The following is a 5,844-nucleotide window of genomic DNA, read 5'->3' as shown; positions in this document are numbered from 1 at the left end:
TCATTTGCAATCTTTCCTGTGTTAATTTATTTTGTTGATTCCGCTATAATGGCGGACATGATATTTGAAATTCATGGGTTATCTCCAAGCCTGAATATGGCTTTAAGTTTCAAAAACCATTTCAGTGGCAAATCTTCTCCAAATCGGAGTGGATCAAGTGCACCCTGCGAACGACAATGATTTACAAAGGGGTGTCAGTGGTTCTCCACCTTCCTGACGCCACGACCCGTTAACACAGCTCCTCATGGTGAGGTGACCCCCAATGTCATTGTTACAAGTTGAACACAATGAAAGCACAAAAACAATATGTAATTATAGATGTGTTTTCCGATGGTCTTAGGCGACCCCTGTGAATGAACGGGTCGTTCCTCCCCCAAAGGGGCCGCGACCCACAGGTTGAGAACCGCTGGCTTAAGTGCCCATTTCCGGCCACCAGCCTGAGTGTGACACCACGTTGGCGATATTGCTAAAATGGAGGCAAGAAACAAGTTTAGAGAAAAACAAAAGTAATTTGTGGGCCGTTTGTCTCCATAACGCCCCGCCCAGACCCGAACCAGCGCGCAGGGGGAGCGGCTCCGCCGCCGGAGCCGGGCCCAGGTTCCGGCTTCTCCCGTCGGGAAGGCGGCACGGCCGCCGGTGCGCGCGGCAGGCGCTCGAGCAGCGTCTCCATAACTTACACCTTCGGGTCCCGGCCTCCATCGGGGCCTCCATCGGGGCCTCCATCGGGGCCTCCGGGCCCCGGCACAGAGGTGAGCGCCGGGCCGAGGGTGGGTGCAGGGTACGAGCACCCAGTACCTCCGCTCGGGGCTCTGGGAGGCGGGGGGCGGGGCGGGGCGGGGCGGGGTGTGTGTTGGGGACCCCGCCCCCCACCTCCGCGGGGATTGGCTGCCACCCGCTGTGGGCGGCCCGGGAACAGGATGGGGTTCGGGGTCGCGGGCGCGGGCGGCGTGCGTTTCGGGCGGAGTTCCCCGCCTCGGTTCAGACCCGCTGGTCCTCTCCGGCTCGGGCACCCGGGGTCCGGCCTCGGGGAGGAAGGGGTCCCGGCCTCGGCCTCGGGGCCTCGTGGGTGTCCGAGCGGGCTGGGCGCGGGGGCGCCGGAAGACAGGGGCGAGGGGCGCGGGCTCGGGGGTGACAGACACCCGGAAACGGATCGGGCTGCGGGGCCCCCGACCGGGCGGCTGCTGAGTAATCGCGGCCGGAGGCGGCGGGGACGCCCACGCTCCCTGCGCCGCAGCGCCCGCCCCGCCCCGCGCCCGCCCGCTGCGCCCCGGCAGGTGGAGCGGATCCGGGCGCCGGGCCGCACGGCTGCACCACCTCCCGGCCCCGCGCAGGCCCCGCGCCCATGGCCGGCGCCGAGCAGCAGCGGCCGCGCGGGCGGGAGGACGCGGACCCGGCGGCCGGGGCGCCCCTGCAGGACGCGGAGCTGGCCCTCGCGGGCATCAACATGCTGCTCAACAACGGCTTCCGGGAGTCGGACCAGCTCTTCCGACAATACAGGTGATGGCGCCCCCCGTCCCCCCCGCCGCGCGCCCCGTGCCCCCCGCGCGCGCCCCCCGGCCCGTCTTCACGGGATTCAGGCTGCGGCCGGCCTCCCTTCCCGGGGCCCCTAATCCCCGGCCCGGGCCCCACAGCCTCCCCCTCGGCCGCGGCTGCAGCCGGCCCTGCGCCTTCGCCACACCGTCCTCTCCACCCCACCCGGCGTCCTTTCTCCCCGGGACCCGCGGCGCGACCTCCGCGCGCGCTCGCTGGCTCCCCTCACGTCCCCGGCCTCGCCCCCCGAGAGGGGCGCCCTCCCCCCGGGGCCTGGGCTTGGGAACCAGCGGCCGGATGCGATTGGAGGCGGCGGGGCCTGGGGCTTGCAGGGCCGTGACCCGGCTCGCGTGCGCCCTGACCGCCTGGACCTCTCCGCGGCCGGCTGTGCAGCCTGTGCGTCCCCGGCGCGTCTATTTGCAGACAGACCCGCATCCGGGCCGGGCCGGGCCGGGCCCGGGTTACAGAACTCGGCCAGACTCCGCTCCCCGCCTCTGCCCGGCCGCGGGCCCGTGCTGCCAGCGCGCACCGCGGTCAGGGTGCCTGGCTCACAGGAGGGACATGGGGCTAACACATGCGGGAGGGAGGGACCCGCACGTGCGCTGAGCTGTTTTCTTATCCTCTTTTAACGAGGGAAGGAGAGCTGCGTCCTGGACGCTTTCCCCGAGGGGGCGGGGCCTGCAGGGGGCGGAGCCTGAGGGGGAGGAGCCTGCAGGGGGCGGGGCCAGGCCCGGGGAGCAGTTTGTGATTTGCCCTTTGCCTGTGGACGGGACTCCGGGATGTTGGTGAGCGGCCTCCCTGTCCGTGTTTCAGGGTCATGTGCCTCTCACTTTAGACCCGCCGGTTGGGTAGGAACCGGAGGGAAGATGTGCAGCTGTGATTGGGAGCCAGGCTGCGGGGAAACGAGAGAGAGAGAGAGAGAGAGAGAGAGAGAGAGAGAGAGAGAGAGAGAGATAGAGATATGCATGCGGCTGCCGCAGACTTTCAGGCCTCATCCAAGCTCCCACCGCCCTCATGGCACAGCCAAGCGCTCACAGCCCTAGACTTCCCACTAAAGACGTTTTTAACCCGGAAATGAGAAGCTCTCAGCCTCACCCAGAACATTTCACGTTTAAAGCGCGCCGTCCGCTTCCAGCCAGCGTCCTGTCGAGGCTGTGAGTGCAGAGCGGATGTGAAGACTCAGGCTTCCCAGCCTCTTGTGCAGACAGATGTGTGGTCCCCTGAGAACACAGGCCATGGAGACAAGGGTGCAATCCGAGTGTTCGCGCGCTGAGCGCTGACCTTTCTGTTGTCGGTCCTCACCTGAGGAATTTCCCCAGGGATTTGCAGAGAGAGTGGAAGAGAGCGGCAAAGACAGAGAGAGTGATGACTTCGGTTGGCTGCCTCCTGCACAAGAACAGGGCCCTGGCAGGGAGGAGCCTGCAGCCGAGGTTCGTGCCCTTGACCAGAATCGAACCCGGGACCGTTCAGTCCGCAGGATGGCGCTCTATCCACTGAGCCACGCCAGCTTGGGCTGCGCTTTCCTTTTTTGGACTCCGGTTTGTGGCAGGAGAGAGGGCGGGAGAAGGTCTCGGAGTCCAGCTTACTCTCTTCAGTTGCTGAACAAGATACACTGTTTGTGTGTCTTGATACCACTTGCTTTGAAATGTCCTGTGTTGCTTATTTTTAACTAGAGGCTGGTGTACAAATCCCACTGGGGTCCCTTGGCCTGCGCCCTGTCATAATGCGGGACCCCTCGGAGGATGTTGGGTAGCCAGTTTCGGCTGATCCCGCAGGCCCGATCCAGACAGGAGGGAGCCCGAGCCTGTGCATTGAGCATCTGTCCCCTGGTGGTCAGTGCGTGTCATAGCGGCCGGTTGTTCGGTCGCTTAGGCTTTTATGTATAGAGATGACCATTTTTTCTAAACCGCTGTAGCATAGTACTTATGTATTACCCCCGGTTCTTGTCTCCTGAAAGCGTGAAATAACTGTTTCTGCTGTTACATTTTATCCAGACGATTGTACGCAATGGTGATAAGGGCAGCTGGTGCGTTATAGGAAGACTTGTCCACAGCTACCCGCAAAGAGATGCACTTTGAAAGGTGTTTCTGGGCGGGTGAGCCTGTTGGGGGTGAGGGAAGGGGAAGGTGTCCAAGGAGGACTTGCATTTTATAGGTAAGAGCTACCTGCTTGCATTTTATTTTTCAGTCGCAGTTGACATATAATGTGAGGTGCACCACATAGTGGTTAGACCAGGGGTGGGCAAACTTTTTGACTCGAGGGCCACAATGGGTTCTTAAACTGGACCGGAGGCCGGAACAAAAGCATGGATGGAGTGTTTGTGTGAACTAATATAAATTCAAAGTAAACATCATTACATAAAAGGGTACAGTCTTTTTTCTTTTTAGTTTTATTCATTTCAGACGGGCCGGATCCGGCCCGCGGGCTGTAGTTTGCCCACGGCTGGGTTAGATACTTACATACCTTATGAAGTGACCCCCCCCCCCCCCATACGCCCAGCACCCATCTGACACGGGCGTCGTTACTGCAGTCCTATCGCTGTGTTCCTGGTGCTGTTCTTGTATTTGGAAATGGGAGCAGAAGATAAATAAGGAAACAAGCATCGTATCTGTTCTCTGCCAGGTGTGCTGCTGGGCACATTTCCTCGTGTTCCCAGTGTTCTGGGGACGGCTCCAGTGGGGTGCGGCTCTAGTGGGGTGCGACTCCAGTGGGGTGCGGCTCTAGTGGGGTGCGGCTCTAGGGGGCTGCTGTGGGGTGCGGCTCCAGTGGGTGCGGCTCTAGGGGGGTGCGGTGGGGTGCTGCTATAGTGGGGTGCGGCTATAGGGGGGTGCGGCTCTAGGGGTGTGTGGCTATAGTGGGGTGCGGCTCTAGTGGGGTACGGCTCTAGGGGGGGTGCGGTGGGGTGCTGCTATAGTGGGGTGCGGCTATAGGGGGGTGCGGCTCTAGGGGTGTGTGGCTATAGTGGGGTGCGGCTCCAGTGGGTGCGGCTCTAGGGGGGTGCGGTGGGGTGCTGCTATAGTGGGGTGCGGCTATAGGGGGGTGCGGCTCTAGGGGTGTGTGGCTATAGTGGGGTGCGGCTCTAGTGGGGTACGGCTCTAGGGGGGGTGCGGTGGGGTGCTGCTATAGTGGGGTGCGGCTCCAGTGGGTGCGGCTCCAGTGAGGGGCGTTTCATCCTGAGTTTCCCTTGGGGACTTGTTTCCATGCTTATCACGGACCAGGACCCAGCACTGTGGTTCCAGATCAAGGGCTCTTCTCGCTATACCGTCCGCCTGTCTCCCAAGGTGATCAGATTTTTAGTTTGCCCTTCGACCTTGTTTTCCAGCTGTTTACACTCTCTTTAGGGGAGGACAGTAGCATTCCCGCCGCCCGGCTTGCAGCCGCCTTCTGCCGCCTCTGTGGGGGCTGACTGGATGTCACAGTGGCTTCCCGGCCGGCGGACAGGCGCAGCAGGCGTCGTGGTGTGTGGTTAGAGCGGAAGGAAGACTCCATGGGGGCCGGTGCGGTGGAGAACGGGGCAGACAGGTGGAGAACGGGGCAGACAGACAGGTGGAGAACGGGGCAGACAGGTGGAGAACGGGGCAGACAGACAGGTGGAGAACGGGGCAGACAGGTGGAGAACGGGGCAGACAGGTGGAGAACGGGGCAGACAGACAGGTGGAGAACAGGGCAGACAGGTGGAGAACGGGGCAGACAGACAGGTGGAGAACGGGGCAGACAGGTGGAGAACGGGGCAGACAGGTGGAGAACGGGGCAGACAGACAGGTGGAGAACGGGGCAGACAGACAGGTGGAGAACGGGGCAGACAGACAGGTGGAGAACGGGGCAGGCAGACAGGTGGAGAACGGGGCAGACAGACGGGTGGAGAACGGGGCAGACAGACAGGTGGAGAACGGGGCAGACACCGGTGCTCTGTACTCCGTGCCTGCCCTGCCCTCCCTGTACTTTCCCCGATGCTGGAGGCTGCGTAGGAGGGAGTGTCCTGAGTGAAGGTTGCTTTGACATTAAAGTCAGCCCGGCCGGCGTGGCTCAGTGGGTTCAGCATCCACCCAGGCACCGGGGATCGCTGGTTCGGTTCCCGGTCAGGGCACAGGCCGAGGTTTCGGGCCTGATCCCCAGTAGGGAGCGTGCAGGAGGCAGCTGATCCATGATTCTCTCGTGTTTCTGTCTCTCCCTCTCCCTCCCTCTCTCTGAAATCAATATTAAAACATATTTTTTTTTAAAGTTAGCCTCCCATGTTGCATTTGAAAGATTTAGATCCTGTTACGCATTAGAAACTTCCTGTTCCCTGGTTGAAAGGCTGCTGCAGGACCGAGC

General features: G+C 62.1%; 1 protein-coding gene across 4 annotated transcripts in view; it reads left to right on the top strand.

Moving 5' to 3' along the window:
* Positions 1-1,342: 1,342 nt before the first annotated feature.
* The window catches only part of TTC39C (tetratricopeptide repeat domain 39C), a gene marked incomplete at its 5' end in the record, with an annotated part of 35,764 nt that continues 31,262 nt past the window's right edge, over positions 1,343-5,844 (top strand). For 2 of the 4 annotated variants that reach the window (XM_081097501.1, XM_081097498.1), the window contains one exon: positions 1,343-1,497. In XM_081097501.1, the coding sequence (XP_080953627.1) occupies positions 1,343-1,497 (155 nt within the window). Of the gene's footprint in view, positions 1,498-3,681; positions 3,768-3,981; positions 4,153-5,844 lie in introns of those variants that run through there. The other 2 variants (XM_081097499.1, XM_081097500.1) reach the window with 2 other exon arrangements.

This window comes from Myotis nattereri (genome assembly GCF_964212035.1).
Source record: "Myotis nattereri genome assembly, chromosome: 8".
Classification (NCBI taxonomy): Eukaryota; Metazoa; Chordata; class Mammalia; order Chiroptera; family Vespertilionidae; genus Myotis; species Myotis nattereri.
This window is presented reverse-complemented; position numbering and strand designations above follow the sequence as displayed.